The sequence below is a fragment of the Crotalus tigris genome, unplaced genomic scaffold, assembly GCF_016545835.1.
Source record: "Crotalus tigris isolate CLP2741 ecotype Arizona unplaced genomic scaffold, ASM1654583v1 scf7180000024514.4999324561:1519799, whole genome shotgun sequence".
Taxonomy (NCBI): Eukaryota; Metazoa; Chordata; class Lepidosauria; order Squamata; family Viperidae; genus Crotalus; species Crotalus tigris.
Window position 1 is genome coordinate 793,724 of NW_024100687.1, and position 27,738 is coordinate 821,461.

Sequence of the window (27,738 nt, forward strand, 5' to 3'; positions counted from 1 at the left end):
AATATTTCTAAAGACATCAAATATGCTACATATAGCAATTGTAATTGTCACATTAGCATAATAATACTAGTTGGAGATATACATACTGATTTCATACTCTATTTGAGATGCTAAAGTCAGAGTCAGACTTTAAAAAAGGGATAGGGGGAACGAGTGGAAAGGACCAGAATGGGTGGGTGTATTTTAATCCATTGCCAGCTGGTGCCAAGCCATCAAGCAACAGCCGCTGTTATTTGTATGCACACGTATGTTAACCTACCTTTCTTTCTCAGCAAAGTCATTTTGCAACTTTTGTTCTTTTTCAAGAGCAATGTTCTCTGCTTGATTCTTCAGGGTCTGCTCATATTCCCGAATTTTCTCTTTAAGTGCTTTTATTGTCACCTCTTTTTTTGTGGGAGGGGGCAGGGGAGAGGGAGAAAAAAACAAGCCAACAAGAGAAAGAAAATGAGTAACAAGCCACCACACCTGATTGTGCAGTAGAGTTCTTCCTGCCTTGCAGTACAACCAGCAGCAACAGCAGCAGCATGACTTAAAACTTTAGCTCTTCAACCCTGACACAAAATAAATGGCTATGAGTCCCTTTGGAGATTTTTATTCCCTAAATGCTAAATTGAACTTTAAATGTTTGAGGTTTGAGCAGGATCAATGGACTTTGTCAGGAAGCATAGCACACGCTTTTCTAATGTGAGTGCACAGAAAAATGAAACGGCAGAGATACCGTGTAATATTATCAATGACTGTATAAATGGGACTGGATTTTCAGTCGTAAGCCGTTACCATTGTAAGCCGAGGCACCCACACAACCAGATTCTGTTTTTTGACATTTTTTGTGGTGGTGAAGTGAATCACTGTGGTCATTAAGTGAACGCCACAGTCCTGTGAGCCTATTCTTCCAAATGGGTGTTATTTGTCAGAATGGGTATAAGAATGGTTGATAGGTGCCCCCCCCCAGTGCCCTTTCTTTTTTAGGGGAAAATCCACCAGACGGCAGAGCAGACTTTCTTGTTCCAGGGCATCCATTATATTATTTCCTTTACTCTGCCTAGCTTTTATCAGCAACTGAAGAATTCTTTTACTTGGACAGGCAGTTACAAATCTACACTGTTCAAACTATTGCTTTTTTCAGTTGAACGTTGCTAATTATTATGTGTGATGGAGAGGGTGTGAAATGTTAAAACACAAACACACATAAATTATTGGGAAGGGGTTACTCCCATTATCTCTGATGTTATAAGCTGCATTCCTTGTGAAAAAAATGAATTAAGGTAATGCTTTGAAGTAGACTCTCTATTCTTGATATCTGATCACAGATCTAAATGTTTAAAATGGTTACTCAACTTTGCAACTGTACACTCTCAAGCCTCATAATGACCAGAATTGGACACTTTTCAGGCAACCCCAGGCCTACTGGGAGAATGTTTTTTTCCCCCTAGAATGTGTTCTCTTCTCATTGCTGGTTCAGGATATGGCTTACTGCAAAGGCACATATACTGTACATATGTGCTTATCAGTTCCCCTTCAGCCCCCTCCTCCAACAAAACCTGGAGCAATTTGGGTAGATGAGTGCTTACTCTGCGAGATAATGGCCTTTCCATGTACAGCAGACACCTTCAACAGTTTGCCCATCCACTTAAATAAGTAACCTACATTACTTCACTATCTGCATTCTGCCCTAGGGATAAACAAACTGTAACTACAGTGAAGGTTGCAAGAGGTAGCATCACAAGATTATTCTGGAGAGAAAATGGCGCATCACTTAGCTTTTGTTGTGAACAACACATATTTTGCACTTAAGGAAGTTGCTGGAATAATAAGGTACAAATTAATGCACCGAGTTTGTCTTAATATTGGCTTCCAGAATGTTAAAAAAAGCAGCTAATTTTTTTTTAAAATTTTTTTTTTAACTCTGACTATGAAACAGATTTAAATTGAGGTCATACTTTGAATCTAAACTAAAAGGGGCCTAAAGCATTACCAAGCTGGAATCTCAACTTCACCCCAAAATTAAGCCTGCCCCTACTTTCCTCCCCTCTGACAAACTCCTTTTGCTTCTTGGTCATGATCCTTGAGAATTTTGAGTTTTAGTTGTTTTTCATTAAATATTAACTTAGTTAAAACTGGTTAATCGTTAGAACATTTAAGAACAATATGCTCTTGAAGTGGAAGAAAGCTTTTGGGCTTGCACATAATCTTCCCTGATGCACATCTCAGCTTACCTTGATTCTTCACTTCCGTAAATTCTTTGTTGTATTCCTCAAGGGTTTCCCTAAGTTTCTGGTTCTCAGTTTCAATATCGTGCATGCGCTGGACTTTCAACTGGAGCTGCTGCCCCAGATCTAGAGCTGAAACAGGATCTAAGGGAGAGAAATGCAAAGTTGGAGTTGATTTTCTTTTCCACGAAAGCAAGCTTACTGGTGAAGCTGCACTTATTAAAAGCCAATACTAAGTGCTTTGGCAAACATGAGGCCAGGTACACACACACAGAAATGCACACACAATGAAAACATAATTATGTGCATATGTTGTCAGACCAGATTCCCTTCAGCAAAGCCAATCCTTTGAGATATAGTTGCAAATCTTCTATACGTTTTAACAAAAACAGAACAGCACAAACTCTTCCAAAACTGGTAATAATGCACTAAGAACTTGAAATGTTACACTTTCGTAACTGGCTGTGTAGTTCTGTGGAACAGAAGCAGACAAATGATTGCCCTTCAAACCTCAACTGGCGTTCCTTCAACATCAGAGATTCTGGGAGCTGCAATTCAACAATGCCTGGAGGACCACAGATACCTCAGTCCAGTCTTATTATGTGGTACCTGAACTTATTTTGTCTTCTTTTTATCTTTTGGAAGCTGATAGTTGAAGTTGCCTGCCGTTCTTCAACATTCATACTACTCCCAAGCTTCTCTAAGGAATGTTTCAGAGTGGAAACATTTAAGCTCTATAATGAGAAAGCTGATTTTCAGAGCCTAACAGCTATTTCCAAAATAGCTCTACCTATTTTGGTATTTTTGTACATTTTGTATGAGATTGAGGCTCTACCTCAACTTCATACAGCCTGCTCCCTTTACATAGAAAGCATGCAGGAAAAAGAAGCAGAACATTCCAATCCTAATTTACCCATATGAAAACTTAATGAAGCTTACTAATCAGAAATTAGAGATTTGTTTTGGGGAATCTTTTCCAATCTAGGCCGCTATCTGGAAAATGACCTATACAACTTGTGAGTTCTCTAATGCTAATGGCAGCTGGTGATAATTTGCCATAGATCAGCTTTCCCTAAATTATACTCTAATCTGTAGCCATCCCAGACGAAATAGGCAGTGATCAGAATTCTGGTAGAGGGAAACTTACTGGAAACATGAATGGTTGTGAGAAGGCCTTTGGAAACAAGATTTCATATGAGAATACAGTGAGGTAGATACAAATTGGCCTCTATTATTTTCCACGGACTGCTGCAAGGCACGGAGCCATCTGTACATGGTGGAGATCTGCAGTGATTACCAGACCTCTGTAGCAGTACAGGTTATCCTTGACTTATTGAGCCCCAAATTTCTGTTGCTAAGTAACACAGTTATTAAGTAAGTTTTGCCCCATTTGTACAACCTTCCTCACCATGGTTATTAACTGAATCACTGCAGCTGTTAAGTTAGTAGCACGGCTGTTAGTGAATCTGGCTTCCCCATTGACTTTGCTTTGTTAGAAGCAAAAGGTGATCACGAGACCCCAGGACACTGCAACCGTCATAAATACACGCCAGCTGGCAAGCATTTGAATTTTGATTGCATGACCATGGGGACGTTGCAACAGTCATAAGCATGAAACGCGGTGATAAGTCGCTTTTTTCCAGTGCCACTGTAACTTCGAACAGTCATTAAACAAATGATTGTAAGTCAAGGTACATCCAAACAGTCTAACGTGTGAAGGAACCTAAAGAGGTTCCACGATGCACCTGCCACATAAAGCTACAGAACATTTAACAGAGATGCTGAGTTGGTTATGAAATTGCCAATCAAAGCAGGAAAATCCTGGTATCCAAGGAGGTCTCATAAAACAGACCTGCGTACATTGCTGTAGTGGGCGCCAGCATCACTTGTGAAATGGCTATGAAGATTTAGTCTCCCACCAAGGAATTTTAAACACACTGATCTTGGTGGATCAACAACAGTACATATTAGGGAGCTCACTTAATTTGCAGCTGCCACAATCATTAATTTTACAGACCACCCTCAGTTGCTGGAAACACATAATAAGCCCATTGTACCTCTCTTAACACAGTAAATGCAAGCCTGGGCACTTTGTAACATGTCAGTCCAGTGCCAGAGTTTACAGAAGAACAGCACTGGGTTATGTTGAGGAGAGAAAGGCAGGGTGTGCTGCATTGTGTTACTTTGCTCACGAAGAGCTTCCTACATTATTGCCTCCATCATGCAAGGTCAAAAAAAAAAAAAAGAGGCAGATCTGCTTATTGTTTGTCCTCATAGCACATGCATAGTTTATAACTACACTGCTTTCTCATTTGTGGCTTTTAGGCTAGGCTTGCAGTCTTCCACCTCCCCTCTTCATTATTAGCACTATTAAAATATTAATCTTACATTAGAGTTAATTTTTTAAGATACAGTTTAACTCAGAGAGAATTTGGAAAGCAATTAAAAAATGGCAAATTGGGGAGGCAGAGACCCTAAATTAAGACTTTCCATACGATATATACTCTGGAGCAGTGATGGTGAACCTTTTAGAGACCGAGTGCCCAAACCACAACCTCAAACCCACTTATTTATTGCAAAGTACCAGGGCGGCATTAGCAGGGAGCCACCTCTGACACGCAAAAACCGGGGCACAAAAATGGGCCACCGTGTTGCAAGGGCAAAAACTGCCGCCACCGCACTGCAGGGTGCAGATACAAGGCACTGCACCATGCAAGAACGGGGCAGGGCTAGTGAATATCACGCAGGCACTAGCCCCACCCCATTTGCAGCGTGTGCGTACTCACAGACCCATGCACGCATGCACGCATGTAAAATGCTTCCCCCTCCTTTTTCTTCCATTCCACCAATCGACAATGGTTGATGACCTCTGCTCTACCACCTCTACTTGAGCTTGCTAGTCGGCCGCTTCTCCTCCTTTGTACTGGGTGGGGCTCCTGCTCTGGGCAGTGGGGGCAGCCTAATGGACCTGCTGCTGGCGGCGGTGGCACGCATGCCAACAGAGAGGGCTCTGAGTGCTGCCTCTGGCACGCGTGCCATAGGTTCGCCACCACTGCTCTAGAGAGTATATGGTTAGTTAAAATAGATCAGCTTGTGTCAAGCTAATGCAAGACCCAAATCAGAAACATCTGGAATAAGACAGGGAAGGGTCTCTAAAACAATGCAAATGACCAGCTGTATGCAAGCAATATAAACCCTTCCACTCCCCACCATCCAGTCCGAGCTAAAGAAGCTTCTTGGATGAGAAGCGCGTCTTCAAAGAAAAAAACAGAAAGTCCAGTTGCCTCCAGGGCACCCTTGGGACAGGGAAGGATGTTTTCCAAACCAATGTTCCTATTATCCAAGTTAGAGGCATGAATGCTCTAAGAAGTACAGATAAGGAGAGTTTGGTGATATTCAGGGTAAAGACAGAATCCTGATATTAAACAACCAGAATATTGAACAAAGGTTTACTCTACTCATGTGAGCTTAGAATCAGAGCAATTGGACAGATGGAGTCAGAGGTATGCAGACTTTGATCTCTTTCGGGCCTTAAATCCTTCCTATGTCTGTTCAGCAGTATCCCAACGTGTAACAGCACTGAAAAAAAGTGACTTACGACAGTTTTTCACACTTTTGATCACATGATCAAAATTCAGCTCCTTAGCTACTGACTCATATTTATGACGGTTGTAGTGTCCTCAGTCATGTGACATTTTGTGACATTCTGATAACCAAAGTCAATGGGGAAGCCAGATTTACTTAAGAACCATGTTACTCAATTAACAACTGTAGTGATTCAGTTTTTGAGCTTAACACCTCAAAAACCAAGATCATGGTCATCAGCAAACAACCCGTTAATTTACCAGGCGGCTGTTACGTATAAGCTGGGTTGACAAGATCAGAAATGAGGAGGTGATAAGCCACCTGGGAATGCCAAGGGAAATCATCAAAACAATTAAAAAACGAAAATTAGAATATTTCGGACATGTGATACGACACCCAGAAAAATACGGCATACTCCATTTAATCCTCCAGGGAAAGACTGAAGGCAAAAGACGTCCAAGCAGAAGAAGAACATCGTGGCTTCAAAATCTAAGGGACTGGTTTGGACAAAACTCAGCAGCACTTTTTCGTGCGGCTGCTGATAAAAACAGGATCGCCAACATCCGATAACGGATATGGCACAAGAAGAAGAAGAAGTGATTCAGTTAACAACTGTGGCAAGAAGGTTGTAAAATGAGGCACAATTCAATTAACAACTATCTCGCTTAGCAGCAGAAATTTTGGGCTCAATTGTGGTTGTAAATCGAGAACTATCTGCATTCATAGCCTTCAGCTTGCAGGCCATGCAATAAAGGCCTTCTACAATCCATACCTAAATTCCATTCACAAATATGTCCACAATGTGCTCTAATGCTGGACTGTGGGATGAAATCCAGGAATCCTTGGTCAGCTGGGCCGAACTGACTGCCCAGCTGCAAATCAAATCATTTAGTGGAGTGAGAAGTTCCAAGAAGTAACTGAGGAATTTGCCTTTCAGGAAACTCATCTTAACCCTGTATATTTGGGCAAGTCAGAATCAAAACAAGTGGAGGAGGCCAATCAGGACACCAATTCTAACTCTGCTCAGTTCAGAAATCCAAATCAAAGCATCACCAACAGATGACTATCCAGTCTCTAATTAAACATAGTCAGCTAAGGGGAGCTCTTCATTTTCTTCAATTATTAGTTGCACTGCTGATCTGCTCTTGCTACTTTTCCATAAGAACCTCCCTTCTATTAATGCTGTGAAATTATTTGAATGTTAGTTGCCATATTATATTTGGGTCTGCTTTTAAATGGTGACAAGCAAGATAACAATGCAATTAATTATGCCACTCTGTACTCATAATAGTCATCTGATATTTGTCAGTCTTATTTCAGGCCTGCTTAGATTCAGGCAGACCTGTAGTGCTCTACTAGAGCAGGGCTTTTCAACCAGTGGTACGGGTACCACCTGTGGTACATTGGCACCTGGCAGGTGGTACGTAACCAACCTAGAAAAGAGGTAGCAGGGGAGGGGAATGAGCTGAACTGGTGGTAGCACCGCACAAGCCTGAGCAAGAGATGGCTGGAACTGCAGGGCTGTCAGGGCTCAGCGGAAGCACCAGGATCAACGCCAGGCTCCAGCTGGAGCTCGGCGCTGATCCTGGTGCTTCTCTGAGCCCTGAAGAAGCACCAATCAGCTGGAAAACAGCACTGATCCTGGCACTTCTGCTAAGCCCCAGAAGAAGTACTGATCAGCTGGAATGTTGCAGCATCTCCAGGGTCTTGTGATTTACATTCAGATGCTTGGCAACTGATTCATATTTATGACGGTCACAGTGTCCCAGGGTCATGTGAAGTGACCAAAACCTGCTGCAACCACCCAGCAGAGGGGGGGAGAGAATAAAAACCAAACGCCCCCCTACCCCACCCCCCCTGCCAATCCTCAACAGAAATGCTCACGATGAAAACCTCGGACAGGAGGAAGAGTGCGGCTGGGTAGGCGGGCAGGCAGGTGTCTTGCTCGGCTGTGGCTTGGGGGGCACTTTTTTCAGTGCGTTGTAACTTCGAACAGTCACTAAGCAAACTGTTGTAAGTCGAGGATTACCTGTACTTTATCACTTTTTTCCTTTTTTTTTTTTTTTTTTTTGGTCATCAAGTATTTGACACCTTGCTAGACGACTGGTGGTACTCGGATGTTGCCATATCCTAAAAGTGGCACAATGGGTGAAAAGGTTGAAAAGCCCTGTATTAGCAAGCTTAATTCTGTGAGACTGTTCAGCAACTTCTGATGTAACTGGACAGCCACTTGTCAGTGATGCTTTAATTCAGGTTCCTGAAGTAAATGGTATTTGACCTCTTCCCACTCTACATTTCTATATCTTTCCAGACAGGCATTCTGATCTGAGAATGAGAAGCACATTATTTCTGGTGGCTCAGCTCCTTTCTAAAAGCTTGTTTCCAGAAATGTGTTGGGAGAATTCTGCTTGTGCCTCAGCCTCCATGCCACTAGGTCCTGCAAGGCTCTAATGGTGTTGCTCGTGCATTGATCATCTGCACGGAATAGTTAGGTGATCCTGCAACATGTTCTCAAACTCAGGGAAGCTTAACTTTAGACTATGTTATCAAGTACACTGGAGGGTTGAGAGATGATGATTTGGACAAAATTCAAAGGCCAACCCTGCAGCTTTTTAAAATATGATTTACTTCTTTGCTTAAGTATATTAAGAAAGAGGATTTCATTCATGTTGTAGTTATGCACTCCTGCATGAAAGCAATAATCCAGTCATGAGAAAATAATACTACAACTAGTGGGTTTTTAGAGGAATGTAAGCTTGTGATCGCAAAACGAACCAGGACCCTTGAAACTGCTCACAAACAGGTAATAGTGCAAATTTTTAGATCACAATCAATCTTCTCATCTTTAAAGTATTGCAATTGTATTTAGCATTTTTATCAATGGACAATTGATCAATCTATGGAAGGAGGGATCAATACGGTCAGGATGCCTGTTCTTGAAACATCCTCAAAATCATCACTCAAGTGATTTATAAGCACATCTAACCTGTTAGTAACCCATGCACACTTCCATGAATTTTGATAAGCAGTGTTTTAAAAGGTATTCCAAAATATAGATATTGTCCAGAACATATGCTTATTTCTTAAGGCATACTGAAAGAACAGTTTTGAGAATGCCAAGAAGTTAATTACATCTTTTCATATCATTCATTTAACTTTATGGTTGCCAAACCAAAACTGAATACCAGGAAGAGACATAGAGGCAAGAGCTTGCATTTAATTCAGTTATGAGCACAGAAATAGAGCAGATATAGGAACAAAGATGGTGTATCAAAGATGCATGCACACTGTATGCAGATCCAGTATATTCATTTGAAAGGTTCACACAGTATATAAATCAGCATGACTTTCCTAGTCTACAATTAACCAGGAAATTTCTATCAACCACCAGCTCCCTCCCTCCCTTCCAACAACTACATTATAAAATGAATAATGACTAAACCTTTAGTCAATAAATTTTCAAATCCCTGGAAAGCATTATATCGTAAGTAAAAATGTTGGCACTCTCATAATTATTCATCAGGATATGTATATTTAATTTAGCTCTATTAAAGGTTACTGTCAAAGAAGCAAAACAGTCACAGAATAAAGTATGAGCAGAATGTTAAAACCATCTCCTTGTATTAAGCTCCAAACTTTGCTTAGGCTGAGATGAATGATTAAAATGTCAGCAGCCTTGAATATTGTTTTGGGATATGTTAAAGAGGCTATGCTGAGCGAGACTTCTCCACTTTAATTTGTATAGTTTCTCTTAAAGAAAACTTAATTAAGCACAGTTATAATGACTATGGCATGATTTCATTTCCATGCAAGCCTAATGATTCTGATGCTTCAAGATTCAAAAAGGAAGAAATATTGAAAAAGAGATATGGGGATATCTAAAATTATGCATAAAAAGGGCTTTTGATGTGCAGTTATATAAGCATTGCTATGCTAATTGAGCAAATGCAAACAACCCAAGTTAGAACAATGAGTTTTCTTACATGTATAAAACATTGGAACCTAATTGTACCAAAGCTCCCAGAGAATGCTCTAAAGTTGTACGCCATTATAAAAATGTGTAAATTACAACCTTTAAAAGTTGCTCTGCAGCAATTACATAAAAACCAGAAGCTTCTCCTGTTGCCATTTATATATGCAAAGGGGGAGGAACTGAGAAAGAAAAGGAATATCCCATTTTTTCCTCAGGGATACTACACATAGAAAAACTTGAGAGGGGGTTTAAACTTTTAATATAACTACTATTGTGAAGAACATGGTTCTGATATGTGCAAGAGAGACTGCCTACCTCCAATAGTTCTTGCTTGTCCTAAACAGTTGGCAGAATGAGCATGCTCCAGGTCCCTTTCATTAAACATTTCATCTTTTGAGATCCAGGGTGTCTTTTGTCTTCTGGAACAACATCCCTCCAGAGATTCTTACAGCTCCTATCTCGAGGATGGTCAAGAAGTATTTGAAAAACGTGGCTATTCTCTCAGGTCTTGAATTAGGATACATATTGAGTCCTTAAAGGGTCTTATTTGTTTATGGCATTGTCTTCTCCAAATGCATTTTTTTTGTTCTTATTGCTTTTATTGATTCACTACTTTTTAACGTTGTAAGCTGCCCAGAGTGTTGTGCACTGGGGCAGTCTTGAAATTTAATACACAACTTCAACAACAATAACAATAATTCTTAATTATTCCACTTCTAGTGTGATGGAGGATGTGAGAGTGAATACCAAGCTGAATTACAAATTGGAGAGATCTACATAATTTATTATATTTTACATGTTAACAAAATGTATTAATATTTTAATTATTTATGTTTTAATTATATATGTATAGACATATTTTATGACTGTAAGCCGCTCAGGTTACCCTATGGTAAGATGGTCTGCCAATAAATTTTATAATTTTATAAATGAATGAATGAATGTAAAGTACAAGTAGTCCTGAACTTACACTGGTTGCTTAGCGAGCATTCAAAATTACGATGATACCTTACAACTCTCATTCTAAGTTTTGAGAGCTGAGCACCCCCATCACATTATGAAAACTCAGATACTGGCCCAAATTTAGTTTGCAGCATCCTGCAATCACATAACCACTATTTACAACATTTTTTGTCCAGAAATCAGCATTTACTTCTGGCACACACACCCTGCCTATTGCAAAAAATGGATTCACTTAATGACTGCAGCATTCGCTTAATAACTGCCACAATAAAAGTAGTAAAATTGGATCAGTTATGTAGGTGATGGACTTATGACCATCAAAACATATGATGGAAATTCTGCATTCTATTGTGCTGTGGTGGCACAATGGCTAGAATGCAGTATTGCCAGCTAACTCTACCCTCTGCCAGGGGTTCAATCCTGACTAGCTAAAGATTGACTCTGCTTCTATCCTTCTGAGGTCGGTAAAATGAGGACCCAGATTGTTGGGGGCCATATGCTGACTCTGTAAACCGCTTAGAGAGGGCTGTAAAGCACTATGAAGTGGTATATAAGTCTAAATGCTATAAATCTAAATGTTATAAATCGAGGACTATCTGTATTTAAACACATTGCTCTTATTTGGAGCCTGGGCACAACATGAGCAACTAACTTAAGAACTCTCAAACCCAAAAGTATGTCCCAAATAAGCATCTGTTAAAACTCAGATTGGTTCATCTGACATGCACTGCTACTGCTGTTCTCATGGAGGCGATTACACAAAGAACATGGGGGGTGGGGTGTACGACTTCTAGACAAATTGGGGAAATCCCCGATTATATAAAATTAACATATCAGAGAAAAGCCTAGATTAAAATATTTTCGATGTGCAGAAGGATTTTCATCAATTTTCCCCAAAGGTGGAAGTGCCTTTTACCACCTTAACTAACATATGCCACCCAGACAGAGCATTACCATCTCACAGAAAACAAGACCTGGAGGGACTGTCATACATATTAAGCAGATTTTTGGGTGGGTGCCTCAAAGGTAGGGCATCCTGATCTAGTCCCAAAATTCTACCTATGCTGTTGAATGAGTTCCTTTAATTTATTTTGAACACTTTGGCACAAAATCTGGTACAGTTAATCAGGGTTCTTATGTTTCATTTCAACAAGCCAAAAGTTCCAGTAAGCACAATTAGCTCAATCACTTTGCCAAATGCTGAGCCTCCTGAAACATCTCTTCAACTTGGGCTTTAGAAGAGCAGTCCTGAAGTTCTGCACCAAGGTATGTAAGAGCACATCCCCTTTCTGTGCCTGGAATGAGATGGATAAATTGGTACCCTCAGCCAGCATCATAAGAGAAATAACTGGAATAGAACCAATCTTACAGTACATACAAAAAGAGCAAATTAAGTGGTTTGCTCACCGGGAGACAATGTCTTGGGATTCTATACCATGCAAGGCATACACAAAAAGAGAAGGCCAAAGAACATGAGGTAGACTCAAAAGATCATAGAGAGACAATATCAAAGGCACACTATATCAGCATCAAATAACAATGATTGAGGCTGCCAAAAATACAAGAAACAGAACTTTTTATCTCCCTTTTCAGAGGAAGAGGAAGAGGAGGAAGAGGAAGAAGAGGCATCTTAAAGTCCACACATCTTAAAATTGCCATGTTTGAAAACATTGCTCCAGTAAAAACATGCAGGGGTGCCCAAAACAAAACATTACTCTCCTTAAAGCAGTTCTATTTCCAAATGCTACTGGCTGAATAGATAACAAGGAGACCAATAAGTCAGACAGGAGATATTTCCTGAACTTTCCTGTCAGGTCTTATATTTGTTTTAATTTTTTGTTTTGTTATATGGTGTCCAGAATCATGTTGGATTAGATGGGCAGTTATATAAATTCATTAAATAAAAGTGATTTTGCAGTGTGTTTGATAATCCTCTTCCAAATAATTGATTGCTGGGTTTTACAATTGCATATGGGTATTTTGTGCCCTACTTTTTTTTTTTTTTTTGAAATGTATCATCTTCATAAACTGCCTTGAACTCTGTAAGGAAACACAGGTCATCAACTCCCACCCCCAAATTAAAATATGAGATTTACCATTTTATGCTACTTAGCATTGGGCTGAAGCATGCCATTAATTTTAATCTAAGAACGCAATCCAGCATGCAAAAAAAAGTTTACAAAATTGGTAAAAGCTGGTTGGGGGCTTCTTCTATACTCATGGCCCATGCCCAAAATTAGCCTTTCCCTGGCCTGGACTCTTTCAGCTATATTAGAGCTGCAGCTCCCAGAATGTCTATAGAGTTTGGTTCCTGGGAATTCTGGAAGCATCCACCCTATATCTGCAGGTTGGAGACGGACATAGCAATGCTGTAAACTGTTTAAAGAGAAAACAAAGCTTAGCTCTCTCCTGCTCTTTCCCCTGCCTGTGCTATTAGGTGAAGTGTTCAATGTGCCCCTTGTGAGTCTTGCTTCCTCAATGATGTCACACGCCCACGTGGGCTCCTTTGCACTGGGGCACTTTAGGCGAATGTAATCATATGATTACATAATTAACCCAGCTGTCTCATTAAGAAAATCAACTGAAATTCAGGCCATAATTAGTCATACAGCAATTAACATGCTGATGAGCAAAAATGACGACAATCCCTCAGGATGGGGAGGATGCTGGGACCACCCATGTCATTGCCAAAAAAGAGAGCAATCCTAATTCCAGCAGTAAAAAGAGATCTAGGTAAAAACATTTGCTCACTTAATCTAACAGGAGGAAGAAAAGCCCAGCTCAAGACTTAAATAGCAGGCATAGTTCATACATTAATAAGACCCCTCCTTCCCAGTTAGGCTGCTGTTCAAAAAGACAATTAAAACAGGCTGGGGCAATTGGGAGACCAATTCTGAATCCAAAACTCCAGTCCACATTTTACAGCTGAGCCAACAGTATTCAAAAGCAAGAATGAGCTGCATACATTTGTGATATATGGGGGGGGGGGACATAGAGGGAGGTGGCAAAAAGTAGAACCAGTTGTTTGTGTGTAGGGGGAGGGAAGGAGGGAGGGGGGAAGTCAGTTCCAGAGAAGGAGAAAAGGGGATACCTAAGTACAGCACTCATTGGAACAGTAGAAATAAACGGGTCTTAGCTGAAAGAGCTGGTTTGTGGCAAGAAAAACCTGTTTCTTCTAAGCTAAATGCTCTAAACCTTATCCTCAGTTATCCTGACCAATCTGCCCAGCATTGCCTCCTCTCATTGCTAACAGCTCTGTAGGTTTTTCTGCAGAGTAGAAATCTTCCTATCATCCAGACCTGGTCATTCGAGGGACTGAATATGAGAACTTCTCCAGACAAAGTGTATGCTGTATTGCCCACAGCCACCTAGGTACACTGTAGGTGGATAGTCATATAATTGAGGGCCTTTCTGTTCTAAATAAGTCCCTGCAGGCAGACAGGTAAGCAAGTCACAGAGAAGGGTTTAAACTTATTCACTGCTTGATGCTCCCATTACTTTATGGGAAATAACAAACTCTTCTTTTGATGTTGGAAATTGCTCCATACAGTTGTGCTGCCTCGTTTCTGGTTTCTGAGAACATGGCTCAGGTCTACTAACGGGAAGGAGACAGGAATCAATCGCTGCGGAAAATGCTTGAGTAAAGCCAGAAAGATCTATAACTATGTAAATGGTTCCAACAATAGTTCAGAACTATGTCCTGCTCACCCTCCTCACTGATACTTGTTTGTCTGCCCTGAGTGAGGAAGCAATTGTCAGGGGCAAGATGGAGTTGTAAACCCTGATCACTTCCTTCTCTGTCCCCGGGAACTGGTGAAATCTACGTTCGGAGAAACAGACCAATATTCTTCTAAAATCCAAAAGGTGGGAGGAGAGAAGAGGTAGGTCGGCCAGAGTGATGGAGTAAGCAGCCAAATTTAAGATGCCTTTCTCTTTTCTTTTTTCTGTTTGCTTATAATGGTGCAGCATTCCCAAAACTGCAAGGGAAAACATACTTGATCATCCTCATTTCAGTACAACAGCCGGAGTACAGCAGGTGAGAGCATTCCAAGGCCTTTTCTAGAAGACCCCACCATTTTATTGCCTTGGGCTGAGACAGGCATTTTTCCCCCACAGAGGTTTTCCATTGGATGATTGGATATTTTGGCATTCCAAGCCCACCGCATGTTTTCTGAACTCTAGCATGTAGCCTAGCTTCCCGTATAGCCAAGGGAGTGAATTGAAAAGTAAAGGACTGGAGTTTGCTCGGCAGAACCAGAAGGCTGTTTAAAATTTATTTATTTCCTATGGATTTTCATTAAAGCAGAGCTGTTTTTTCTTGGTTTGTTTTAAAAAAAAATTCTCTCCCATTTGTACAGAATCCTTGAAAGTTCCAATATCTACACAAAAATTGTGGATGTGCAGTTGTATCAGTAGGGCAAATACCGCTATGCCAAATCACAACCAACAGAGCTGTATTATTTTCCCCTACCTGCAACAAGCTAGATGCACATGGCTCTAATACAACAAGGCTGGCAATCTCTATTTATCTTGCTAAATTCCAATTTGCCAAATGGTAACTCATTCATCTCCTGGGGCTGGATTGGGGAGCGGGTGTGTGTCGAATGGTAAAACAAAAGGACTTCATTACAGGCCCCTGTAACACCGACAACAGTCAGACAGACCGTTATGAAACATGAGCAGAACCACACAGGCAATTAATATTTTATACAGCTGGTAATGGCTTCCAAAGGGCTGGCTCTAAAAATAATTCATTCTCTGCGCTTCAAATCTTTTCAGAGAGGTTGTATCTGCTTTTCCAAAACCAGGTCTTCAAGCAAAAGTGCCTCAGTCCCTGCTTTCTTTTGAGAAATCTCTCTCTCACACAAGTTCTAAGAAGGGGTGTAAGGCTAAAGAAGGAAGAGCTGGGGAAAAGAGTATCCTCAAGCAAGTCCTTTCAAATGCACAAATCAGAAAAACTAAGAGGCATAAAGGAGGTTTTAAGTGACCCTTTTATTCTGTCCTTGGGAATTCTCAAAAATATCCATAACTATGGCACACATAGACACACACATACACACAGAGAAAGAGACAATATGCCAGAGATAAGCAAAGAAATGCATTCCCAGAGATTATACAGAGCAGAAGATACAGTTAGATCTGGGACACCACTGACAATTGTTCTGCTTTATTTACTTTACATAACCATCATGAGGAACAGAGAGGCAGGCATAGAAATTCGTAAATACTATCAAAATAAGCTCTTATACACCCTTCCACAAATAAAAATGCATCGTAGACCAAGTAGCGTAATGGCTTCCGAATATTCAAATGCATCCTGATGTAATTGATACATTATTTCCCAGAAAATTAATAAATCCACATTGCCCGGAGGGTCTTTTGTGGAGAAGGGGCGCTTTCAGATTAGAGAGAGAAGATTATCCATGATGGAGGAACTGCCAAATTCAAAGCTCTGCCAGGTTCACGAAGGTGAAGAATCAGAAGATGTTCTGGGCATTCTGTGCTGGCAGGCTTGGAGATTAAATGTTACATAACCCATAACAAGTACAGTGCCAAACTGTAGGTTGGTATAATTTTTCCCTGAATTCCACGGGAAGGTTTCAGATCCTCTATCCTTTTTTGACCTTATCCCCACCAGTCTATTGATAGTGCAGCAACAATAAAGGTGAAGTGTTATTGTTTTTCCGAGATGTCTTGTCTTTTTTTTCTTCTATGTTCAATCAGGTTTGATTCTCAGAGACTGCAGGGTTTTTTGCAACCTTTTTCAGAGCTGGTTTGCCATCTAAGCCTGAGAGAAAGTGACTGGTCCAAAGACACCCAGCTGGCTTTGTGCCTAAGGTGGGACAAACGGTTTATAGCTTGAGGCTTTAACCATTACATCAAATTAGCTCTATGGCTTGTCTAGGGTGCACAAATTTTCCAGCTACACATCTCCTTGACCGTGAAGGAAAAGGAGCATACAAACTACATTGATTCTTCCCAGGGACATCAGAATTGGAGCTCTACATTTTTTAACATTCTAGAGCAGGGGTCTCCAACCCCCCATCTGTGGACCAGTATTGGGGCCGTGGCATGCCAGCAACTGGTCCGCACAAACAAGCAAAGCCCCATCCCTTGAGATGCAGGCAGCACACAAAACCACACACTCTCCGGTCTGTGGAAAAACCTCCCTCCACAGAATTGGTCCCCGGTGCCCCCAAAGTTGGGGACCTCTGTTCTAGGTTTGCTTTTGTTTTGTCTCATCCCTGTTATCTGTTCCTTAGGGCTGTTATTACCCCTAAAACAGATCTTTCTGGAGTGGTAGCTAGTAAAGAGCACTTATTTAACAGTGGAAATTTTCTAAAACAGGAATGCTTTAAATTAGTAAACTCTTTGATTATAAATGCTACCTAAAACTGATAGTTGGTTGTAACGGATGTTCAGAACCATGTCTGCCCAAAACAAAAAGGGAGACCTTGAATTAAACTGAATACATCATCAATATTATCATAGGTTTACAAGCAAATTAAACCAGCTGCTCAATTTCTATATTATTTAGAAATGTGTATTATAACTGAACAGAGGCAACTGAAAATGCAGAATAACAGAATATAGCATAGCTGGAAGGGACCCTGGAGATCTTCTAGTCCAATCCTCTGCTCAAGCAGGAAACCCTATACCAGAGGTAGGCAACCTCGGCTCTTTTATGACTCGTGGACTTCAACTCCCAGAATTCCTGAGCCAGCTATGCTGAGGGGAGGGAAAGGGAGAGGTTTCCAAGCTGAGCCATGCTGGCTCAGGAATTCTGGGAGTTGAAGTCCACGAGTCATAAAAGAGCCAAGGTTGCCTACCCCTGCCCTATACCATTTCAGATAAATGGTTTTCCAATCTCTTCTTAAAAACCTCCAGTGTTGGAGTACGCACAACTTCTGCAGCACAAACCAAATTATAATAGTTTCTATCTATTGTCAAATAGATATTTTTCAGTGATGTTTTGTCCTCAATAGCCACCTTTTTATCCTTGCAGTGATGGCATTGTCAGAAAATAATAGCTCAAGGGGATAAGGAAGAAAAAAATTATTAGGAACAACAATAACAAAAAAATCAGATTGGGGATGAATAGAAACAGCAAATCAGCTAAAAATACTTCAGAGCTGAAACTGGAGCTCTGGCCTTGTGACTTATTAAAATTTATCATACAAGTACCTAACAGGACACATGTGGCTTGTTAAGGTGTCCAAAATCTTAAAACCAGAGACCTGGGTAGCCTTATCTGGACCCCTTATTCCTTTTGTCACAATACTGGACAACAACTTGCATTGTATTAATTTGTTGCACAACTGGTTTATTTTATGAAATCATGAAATTGATAAGAGTGCCAGATATGAAATGCTTTCTTACCAGATCAGCAGAGTATTGGGTGAATGTAACAGGAGGGGTCAAGAAATGCTTTCCAGTCCACTGGTTTATGTATTTATTTAAGTATGCCATATCAATGGCTTCTCAGAAGAGGAAAAACGTAAGGAATGTATACAATATTCAGAAATAATCTCCCCTACCTACTACAGGCATAAAATGAATACACTCAATCAGTCATTAGAATCCACAGAATCTGCCACAAGAATATCAATCAATTTTTACAGCAGTGACAATTTGTGGGGCAAGGGGAGAGAGAAATTTTAAACTTTAAACTGTTGAGAAATGGTGCAATACCATATGCATATTAGAGCCTAACATGACTAAGAAATATAGCCAATTTCCTGTTCCAAGCTGATTTGCCAGTAGGTGAATGGGCTTTTTTCTCCATTTATTATTATAGGTAGTCCTTGACTTACGACTACAATTTGGGCTGGAGCTTCCATCGCTAAGCTGCTTGGTCATTGAGTCATCATGTGACCACATCTGATTTTAGACTTTTTTTTGCCAATGTTGTTAAGCGAATCTGGCTTCCCTCATTGATACTGCTTGTTAGAAGTTGGCTGGAAGATCACAAATGGCAGTCAAATAATCCCAGGGCACTGAAACTGTCGTAAATACATGTGGCCATGGAATATCACAATCAGCCTTAAAGGTGAGTTGGTTGCCAAGCACCCGAAATGTGGTAACATCATTAAATGATTACCTGTAATTAGTATCAATTATGAAGTATTCTCCTTAAAAAGTCACTTCTTTCCATTTCAGCATACCTAGTGTCTGAAAGCATATTTTGGCAGCCAGCCAGCATACCTATATTCTAGCCTTGCCAGCTATATGCAAAGTTCAGGCTTTATATTAGGAAGTCCTTGATTCAAACCTCAAGCATCTCTAAACTAGATTGGGAAAAGACTTAGTATTTTGCTTTGCTTTACTAATTTACTCTAAGAGATCAAAGAAAGAATCTATTAATTAAAATTACTGGGCTATAGAAACTGAAAAAGTTTGAGTTCGTTTAAGACAGCTTTTTATTATCCTATTTTTTTAGCGGTATAGGTCTATAAAACCCAATACACATAAGCCAGATTTTAAGTAGGAGGATTACAGCATAATCTAAGCCTGTTCATATCTGTTGTGTATATATGCCCTAGTCAAATATTTCCCCCCTCTAGGAAGGCAGGATAGTGTACTGGATAAGTACAGGCTACCCCATCCCAATTAGAAGGGTTGGATCCAGACAAATCATGTCTGGCCATCTGCATTTTCAAACATTCTGCATTCAGATTAAATTCTAGTAGCAAAAGGCACAGTAGAATACTCCAAATAGGGTTTCAATGCTTGCATTATAGATTCCTTTTATCTCGATATGGATACAAATAGAATTTACAAGTAGCAGCTATGCAGAGCGGTCTAAGAACATTCCATACATTATAAGCAGAGAAAGAGAGAAAAGCCTGGAATGTAGAATGCTAGGAATAAAGGCCAAACACCCACAGGAAAACATCTTGCTTTATAGTTATAATAAGCCACATCAGGGAATCAAGGCTCATTATTTCAAGATACATTTCCTGATCATGTCAATCGTAAGACTTAAGAACAAACTGGAAGGAGGCATATGAAAGTATGCATTGTTAAATAAACTTTCCAGTGTGTTTTGTATCTTCAAAGGCTATATAGCCATCCATGCTCACAGCAGATCCTAGAAAAATCTGACCTTGAACATGAACAGAAAATCTGGCAGACTTAAAGAATTCAGTTAATAACTCAGCTAGCTAGCATCTCCTGCTTCTCTTTCTCTTTTTCTCTCTTGCATCACAGAGTGTTTCAGGCCAGGCAACAGCTGATTAGAAATACCTCTTAATCCTGCAGCCAAACACCAGGCAAAGGTGAAAATGTCCAATGGAACTTAAGCCTATAAACATACTTGCTTTTCAGAACAGGACAGTAAGTCAGTGTACCTGGAACATCAATTAATCTCTTGTAGACATTCAGGAATGCCGCTTCTGCTTCTTTGCTTCTTTTGCCTAATGCATCAATCTGGGAAAAAATAAAAAGAGGAGAATAAATCTTGGATCAGTTCCCACATCATACATAAATATAGTATATGTGACTGAATATATGACTGCATGAACATTAATGGTGCCAATGTTCATTTAAGATAAAAGTGAGGAACTGAGAACTTCACAATAAGTTCAGTTCTTTCCAGTTGGAAGATCTTTCATCTACTTGGTGCAAGCACCCAATTTTAGAATACCAATAAATCTTTCATTGCTGTAGCTGACTCCTGTCATTAAGAGGAGAAAGAAACAAGGGGCAATGATGGGACCAACCAGAAACAATTACTGTAGATAAGTTTCTGAAATGCCCAAGCCAAGGCATTTTATTGAGATTAGAATACTGGAAAGACCTAAAATACCTTGGATTCCCAGTTAAACAACCAGATGGCTTAACTTATGACATTCATGACTGAATCTATTTTATATTTCTAAGTATAAATGCAATTAACACCCATTCTTTCCCATTCACATCCATTTTCATCTGTAACAACATAATGTATTGTCCTCCAATTGTTTTGGATTCTAATTCCTACAGGGCCCCAGTCAGCAAGTTCTCTCAATAATTTAAGTAGCCCAACAACTCTGATGAGCTACTAGTGTCAGACAGCTGCCTCCTCCAGCTATCATTTAGTAATAGTTTCAGTTACTCATCCAGGAATTGTTGCAACAGCAGGGATTATTTCTACCTCCACAAGGAAATCTAGAATTACTGGCCATAGTGAACTTAGATTTGATGAGGTCACCCCAAACAACTGCTAGGAAGTCCTGCACCGGGTAGCCTTCGGGTTTTGGAATGCTACTGTGAAAATCTACAGATCAGAAGTTTCTAACATTGAATTCCTGAGAAAACTTCTGGGGTGCATATATTTGTATTTCAGTATGGTTTACATCCCTGTAAGACCCCTTTTCTAAAAGATAAGTGTAAAGTTAAGTCAAAAAGCTTCATACACACCAATGGTGGAGAGTATCATTATAGACCTCAAATGCTTTAGAAAGAGCTGCTGGGTTGTTGTTGTTTTTTTCCTTCTTAGGAAAAGAAAAAGAAGAGCTTTGTTGAACTTCCAATGCCTATCCAGCTTTCTATCACCATAAGGCTAAAACAAATGCCTCTTGGTGAATTCACTTTTGTATCATTGTATTGTGGCAATGATTTCCATAACTTATAGTTTGATGCAGGATGCCTAAACTGCGAACAACTGCTGCTGGGCATTCTATGAAGGACAAAGACAACATTAACATTTAGACTTGAGAACTAAGAAAGGCTATTTAGACTATTGGATCCAGCCTCCAATGTAATGCACAAATCCAAATCAAAGTGTCTTTGACCAAGAGGACATCTAGCCTTCATCTGAGCTGATCAACTTCATTAGGTAATTGATTCCATTGTTGAACTGGTCTCACTGTTAGAAGCTTTTACTTACTTACTTAATTTATTAAATGTGTTCGCTGCACATCTCGCCACAAGGCATTCAACATTCAACCTGCCTTCCTCAATTCCTAGTTCAATTCCATTAATTTGTGAAACTACTCCGAAAAATGCTAAAAAAAACCTTGAAATCATCATTTCACCCACCTTTTTCAAGCACCACCACTGATACACTAAGCATAAAAGAAGCAACAAGGTGTTATTAATGCTGAACATCTTTGGAATCAGGTTTGTCTCTCACTCCAGCCATTAACACGTAAGCCTGAGAAGTAATACAACCTAGCAGCTCCATGATAAACAATCCATGCTGTAACACATTATATACCACTTACTTACTGGACAGTTACAATATCAGCTGTGCTACAATCAATAAATACACCTTTTTGCTTTTAATGCCAAAAGCGAAACCTACATCTCAGACTATTAGGCCACAATGTGCCCTTTATTTACATCAGGATTTTTAAAAAAGAAAAAAAAGCAGAGAGCACCTTTCTACTGATTCAGCTTTTCTGAATGAATTAGAAATGAAACCCAAAGACTGGCACTACTTTTTCAGCATTTTCAGGTTTTTAAGGGCTAGATGAAACCTGACAATTGGGCAATACAACAGGAAATGCTGTTGTCTTTCTTGCAAGACTGATGTCAGAGTCACATGGGTAAACCAGACTGAAATGACAACTAGATGAGCTAATTCTACTTTACTGTAAAGATCTTGCAGGTCTGAAAATAGAATCCTTGTCCTCCCTTTATAGCCTGAGGAACTAGGGAGGGTCCCTTCTGAGCCTCTTGCCCCACTCACTATCCACTGTCCAGCTGTCACCTATGCTGTCTCTTATCTGCCTGTTCCCCTGCCAATGTCTCCTAACCACTCTCCCAAAGTCTTTCTCATGTACAATTACACAATTGAGACTCATTCCCTAAGTCAAAATGGTCATCTAAAAACTGATGTTCCTCCTCAATCTTCAGATTTTGCAATGATTTTATAAAATGCTGTAATACTGTAAATAAGCATATTCTCAAAAATACGTTATATAACAAATAATTGTTACAATTATCAGAACACTCTTCAATCTTGGGAGTAATTTATAATGAGAAAATTACAAGCTTTGGGGTAACTCTTTCAGATTTATTAAATGGAACCTCCTAAATCAGTGGTTCTCAACCTGTGGGTTGGGACCCCATTTGGAGTCAAACGACCATTTCACAGGGGTCGCCAAACAACGCAGTCCACCATTCCCCCCCCCTTTTCCTTAGCTGTGCTATTCCCTTCTATTCTATTGGCTTTTGAAAGCCAATAGAATAGATTCTCTTGAATAGAGTCTAATTCTATTGGTTTTCAAAAGCCAATAGGAATTGTCCAGGCTGTCTCTGCCCTGCTGAGCCCACCAAAAGTCCCATTTTGCAAACGGTGCTGCACCAGTTGAGTAGTCCTCGACACGACCGGTTGAGTAGTCCTCAACTTATGACCGGTTGGGGGTTGCGGCATTAAAAAGGTTGAGAACCACTGTCCTAAATCATTGAAACTTTGGGATTTGGTCACAACCCAGTAACTTTCACTACAGGTAGTCCTTGACTTACCACCACAATAGAGGACAAAAGTAATGTTGCTAAGTGAGACATTTATTAACTGAATTTTGCCTCATTTTATTATCTTTCCTGCTACAGATGTTAAGTGAATCACTGCAGACGTTAAGTTAGTGCCATAGCTGTTAAATGAACCTGGCTTCTCCAATGACTTTGCTTGTCAGAAGGTCACAAAAGGTGATCACACGAACCAGGGACACTGTAACCATTATAAATATGAGTCAGTTGGCCAAGCATCTGAATTTTGGTCATGTGACCGTGGGGATGCTGCAATGGTCGTAAGTGTGAAAAAAGGTCACAACTCATTTTTTTCAGTGTCATTGTAACTTTGAATGGTCATTAAATGAACTGTTGTAAGTTGAGTACTAATCTGTATTTGGTGCAGTTTGTAATCACTGAGCTCAGCAAGTGCTTCTCAGAACTGCCCCTTCTGCTCTAACACTTATTAGTTATTATTTATTAAAATTCAGGATGTTCCCCATTGCCACTCTATATTTTATCCACAGCAAATGCAGCTTTGTGGCTTGAAGAGGTTAAATTCTGGAGTGCTTGGCTGCTTTCCAGACCCTTTACACAAAATCGGGCTAATGCAACAGCACAAGAAGTGCCCAGACTGGCCATGATTAATAGACTGCCAAAGACAGTGCTTTCCACAAAACACACACTTCTCATTCCCTTGCTTCCATAGATCATGGACTTATCCTCAAAATATCTGACTGAAATTGAATTTGGCTTCTCTCTCAACCGTTCATTTCCTATGTTATGCAAAGTTATATCCTTTTTCTGCCTGAGCTGAACCAAACCAGCTGCAGCCCTTCAGAAGGAAAATGTGGTTCCAATTACGAAAGCTGGCCTAGATACCGAACCACAGTTCTGATGCTGCTCTAATTGAGCCATCATGGAGCAAATGTAAAGTAACAGAATTGGATTAATTAGGTTTGTAAAGTTCAATACAAGAAATCTTGGCAATGGGAAGATGGGGAATAGGTATTTAATAATGAAGGAAGTGCTATACAACAGAACAAGATTTAAGTTATCTTAGTCCTGCAGCATCTTATAGCCAGTCACTTTTCTGGTTACACTGGTATATGTGTTAAAAAAAGAACAATACAACGCAAAAGCCAGTTTGATCTAGTGACTAAGGCACCAGGCTAGAAACCAAGAGATCATCAATTCTACTCCCGTAGCATGAGAACTGACTGAGTGGCTTTGGGCCAGACACGTTCTCTTAGCCCAGCTCACTTCACAGGGCTGTTGTGGGGAAAACAGGAAGAGGAAGAAGTACTAGATATGTTCACTGCCTTGAGTTATTTATAAAAATAGTAAAGGTGGGATTTAAACAAATCTTTAAAAAAAGACCTTACATTTATTATGCAATCTGATCTGGTCGCATATAAGCAAACTTGTCTATAATATCCAGAAATTGGAGTAAGCTGGGAACTCCAAGGCATTTAAAACACAATTTTAGATTTCTTTTAGTAGAACTTTACTGCTTCTTTGTTATTGTATGGTAGTCCTTAATGGTACTATTGATTATGTTGATTATTAATCTTGCTTATGCTGCTTCCTATGTTATTGTTAATACTGTTCTCTTTTTTATTAATAAATGTATTAAGTTCTACACCATTCAGGGAACCGCAGTTAATAGATTATATGAAAGTATCCAAAATCATTAAAATAAGGGACCGTATTCATTAATGCTTAGTGCTGTAATGAAGCTATACTTTAGGCTTTCAAAACTATGGAGTAGGTTTAGGGAGAAAAAGTTAGGTAAAGCAACCATTCTCCTATCTCCTGTTGAAACAGATAGAGGCGATTCCCAGAAGCAACTCAGAACTAAAGAGAAACTTCCTGACAGTTAGAACAATTAACCAATGGAACAACCTGCCTCCAGAAGCGATGAATGCTCCAACATTAGAAGTTTTAAAGAAGAGACTGGACAGCCATTTGTCCAAAATGGTATAGGGTTTCCTGCCTGAGCAGGGGGTTGGACTCGATGGCCTCCAAGGTTCCTTCCAACTTATTATTATTGATCATCGCACAGTCAGCCAGATGTTCAGACTGGATTTGGCATTTTGTCTACCTATCGAGTCCTTACCCAGGACCTGGGATAGGCAGATGTGGGTGTTTGATGGTATTACAGGTATCGTCACAGGATGGAAGCAATTCCTAGTAAGGCCGCCTTTTGCAATTGACTAATAGCGAATTTGTCAATGCCAATGGTGTTCAAGTGGTGCTCCAGTTGTTTTGGGATTGCACCCAAGGAGCCTATGACTATTGGTACTACCCTTGCTTGCTTTTGCACAGTCTTTCTATTTCTATTTGTAGGTCTTTGTATTTTGTTATCTTCTCCAGTTCTTTCTCTTCTATTCTGCTATCTCCAGGCACTGCCACGTCCACTATCCAGACTTTTTTGTCTTTCTTATCGACAATTGTTAAGTCTGGGGTGTTATGTTGCAGGTGCTTGTCTGTTTGAATTCTGAAGTCCCAGAGCAGTTTAATTTTATCATTTTCTATGACTTTCTCTATTTTATGATACCACCAGTTTTTGCTTACAGGCAAATGATATTTTTTGCAGATCTTCCAATGCACCATTGTTGTTACTTTGTCATGCCGCTGCTTGTAATCAGTTTGTGCAATCTTCTTGCAACAGCTTACCAAGTGGTCCACTGTTTCTTCAGCTTCTTTGCATAGGCGGCACTTACTGTCTGTTGCTGTCTTCTCAATTTTGACTTTGTATGCATTTGTCCTTAAGGCTTGGTCTTGTGCAGCCAGAATTAGTCCCTCGGTCTCTTTCTTCAATTTTCCTGCTCTTAGCCATTACTAGGTCTTGTTATTATCTGCTTTCCCCACTATTTTTTTAATGTATTGGCCATGTAGTGCTTTGTCTTCCCATGCCTCTATTCTGTTCTTCATTTGGTCTTTCTTGTAGGCCAGTTTGGTCTCTCCAGTAGTTAGTAAGCCTTCCTGATATACTAATTTCAGTGCATCTTCATCAGTGTTCTTCAGATATTCTTCCAAAGCCATTTTTTCTTCTTCAACCATCTGATGTACTTGTAGCATTCCACGCCCACCTATTTGCCTTGGTAGATAAAGTCTGTCAATGTCACTGCGTGGATGAAGGGCATGATTCATTGTCATTATTTTTCTGGTCTGCCTATCCATTGCTTTTAGTTCTGCTTGAGTCCAGTCCACTATTCCAGCTGTGTACCTAATGACTGGGATTGCCCAGGTGTTGATTGCCTTTATGGTATTTCCTCCATTGAGTTTGGATTTTAAGATCTTCTTCACTCTCTTGATGTATTCACCTATAATCTTTTTCTTGACTTCAGTGTGCTTGATGTTGTCAGCTTGAAGGATACCCAAGTATTTGTAGTAATCTTCCTTATCCAGACTCTTAATGTTATTTTCGTGGGGCATCTTGATTCCTTCAGTTTTCACTACTTTTCCTTGTTTGATAGTTAGTGTGGCACATTATAATATATATATATATGTATGTGTGTGTGTGTGTGTGTGTGTGTGTGTGTGTGTGTGTGTGTGTATATATATACATATACATATACATATACATACATACATACATACATACATACATACATACATACATACATATATATATATATATATATATATAAATGGAATGAATAAAGCGCGTTCACCAGGAGAGTTTAAAGTTAAAATACTTCAATTAAAGTATTTTACTATATTAAAAGGTTGCCAAGCTTTCGTTGGGAAAACTCCCCAACATCTTCAGGGCTGAGAGACCGTTTCTAACAAGGTGATTCAAACGGGTTCCATAGACGTCTGCACGTGGTTCCTAGACTGTGCTAGCATTCCCTGCTGAACAGCTGATAGGTGGGGGGGGAATCGGAGTAAAGATTTCTTCTGTCGTTCTCTCGAGCACTTTTGTTCACATTTCCGTCGACCTCAGGGGGTATTGTTAAAGTTATGTTCCGCCCTCTCCCGGCAGTATTGGCTCTCGTTGCAGTGGGGGGGTTTAGTTTGATGTCATTGTGTATCCTACCATGGAGGCGGGGCTTCATCGGCTGCAATTTAACATCTTTCCTCTGCTGCGTGCTCCCATATTTATCTTCGCTCGCATGTACAAGCATCAACTGGATGTGGTATTTTTCAATGTTTGAATCATCCTCCTCCATCATGGTGTCCCCCATGCTCATCTTCCCTCGTAGGTCAATATTCAGCTTAAATCCCCCCATTTCTGTGAGCAAAAGTCTGTTGGTATTTGGGCAGATTCCCCGCTCATGTTACTTTCCCTTTTATCAAGCGAACGGGTCGTCATCACATGTTTTTTCTCCCCTCTCTGTATGGGATATCCACCTTTATTATTATTATGGGTAGTGCTAAATTTAGTGGTTCTATCCTCAAATTTCTTAAGCGCTCCAATGTCATTATTAGTGTTTTCTCCAATTAAAGGGGGTGTGGTTTCCCCTTGATATTGTTGGGGGGTTTCTGGGTAGTCTATATCAGATTGTTTCTGGTAGGGAGGAGGTGTAGCTCCTGGTTTGGAATGTTGTGCATGTTGATTGT

At 40.1% G+C, this 27,738-nt stretch overlaps 1 protein-coding gene across 6 annotated transcripts in view; it reads right to left on the reverse strand.

Annotated features, from left to right (window-relative positions):
• The window catches only part of CUX1 (cut like homeobox 1), a 372,829-nt gene that overhangs the window by 160,295 nt on the left and 184,796 nt on the right, over window positions 1-27,738 (reverse strand). For all 6 annotated transcript variants that reach the window (XM_039333966.1, XM_039333967.1, XM_039333965.1 and 3 more), the window contains exons 4-6: window positions 20,082-20,160; window positions 2,217-2,354; window positions 260-383 (exon numbers count right to left, since the gene is read on the reverse strand). In XM_039333966.1, the coding sequence (XP_039189900.1) occupies window positions 260-383; window positions 2,217-2,354; window positions 20,082-20,160 (341 nt within the window). The remainder of the gene's footprint in view (window positions 1-259; window positions 384-2,216; window positions 2,355-20,081; window positions 20,161-27,738) is intronic.